Here is a 922-nt window from a genome sequence, read left to right on the forward strand (position 1 = left end):
CGTGATTTAAAAACTAGATTGATTTATAATATTGTTATTAAAATTGTAAATGATACTTACATTTGTTCTTGTTGTTCATTGCCATTTTCTTCGGCAACCAATAATTCGTATTCCTCTGCTGCAAATCGATCCCAATCTGAGAGCTATAATTAAAAAACGTGTGTGTGTGTGTGTGTGTGTGTGTGTGTACACACACACACACACACACACACACACACACACACACACACACACACACACACACACACACACATATATATACACATATATACAGGATGACCATTTTAATTTATCGAATCGATTTTCTCAAAATCTGTAAGTTTAAAACAAAAATGTTTTAAACAAAAGTTTTATGCTTTAAGAGAAAAGAAGTTGATGACTTTAATTGATTTGAGAAGATATCCTTAATATCATATTAAAGTAATTTCAAATTTTTTTAATGAAACTCTGGTGAAAAAATTTCAATGAAATTATTCTACGATTTGGAACATTTCAGCGAAATTGTTGAAAATTTGCTTCAGCTAAAAATCGCTAAAATTAAACAGAAATTTTTCTATAAATGCTGAAATTTTGCAGAAAAGTGTTCTAAAACGTGAAATAATTTCAGTGAAACTCCATCGGGGAATCTCCCATTTTTTTACTACATATTCTTGTAGTTGACTTCAAGACAACATATACAAGCATACATACACTTAAACGTACGCGTTTTTATTACCATGCACCATCCGACATACACATGCACGCGTACGCAAATGTAACACACACAACGAACATTATATTATACGTTCTCTTGTATCTCATAACTATTTAATAAATACTATTTCTGTTATAATATTGAGATTCGTGTCTTTTGTAAGCACTTATCTCTCTCTCTCTCTCTCTCTCTCTCTCTCTCTCTCTCTCTCTCTCTCTCTCTCTCTCT

The 922-nt window shown here is 31.7% G+C and overlaps 1 protein-coding gene across 2 annotated transcripts in view; it reads right to left on the reverse strand.

Annotated features, from left to right (window-relative positions):
- Positions 1–922, reverse strand: part of LOC108690264 — a 47,369-nt gene that overhangs the window by 3,782 nt on the left and 42,665 nt on the right. For both annotated transcript variants that reach the window (XM_018197461.1, XM_018197462.1), the window contains exon 11: positions 61–143. In XM_018197461.1, the coding sequence (XP_018052950.1) occupies positions 61–143 (83 nt within the window). The remainder of the gene's footprint in view (positions 1–60; positions 144–922) is intronic.

This window comes from Atta colombica, unplaced genomic scaffold, assembly GCF_001594045.1.
Source record: "Atta colombica isolate Treedump-2 unplaced genomic scaffold, Acol1.0 scaffold300, whole genome shotgun sequence".
NCBI lineage: Eukaryota > Metazoa > Arthropoda > Insecta > Hymenoptera > Formicidae > Atta > Atta colombica.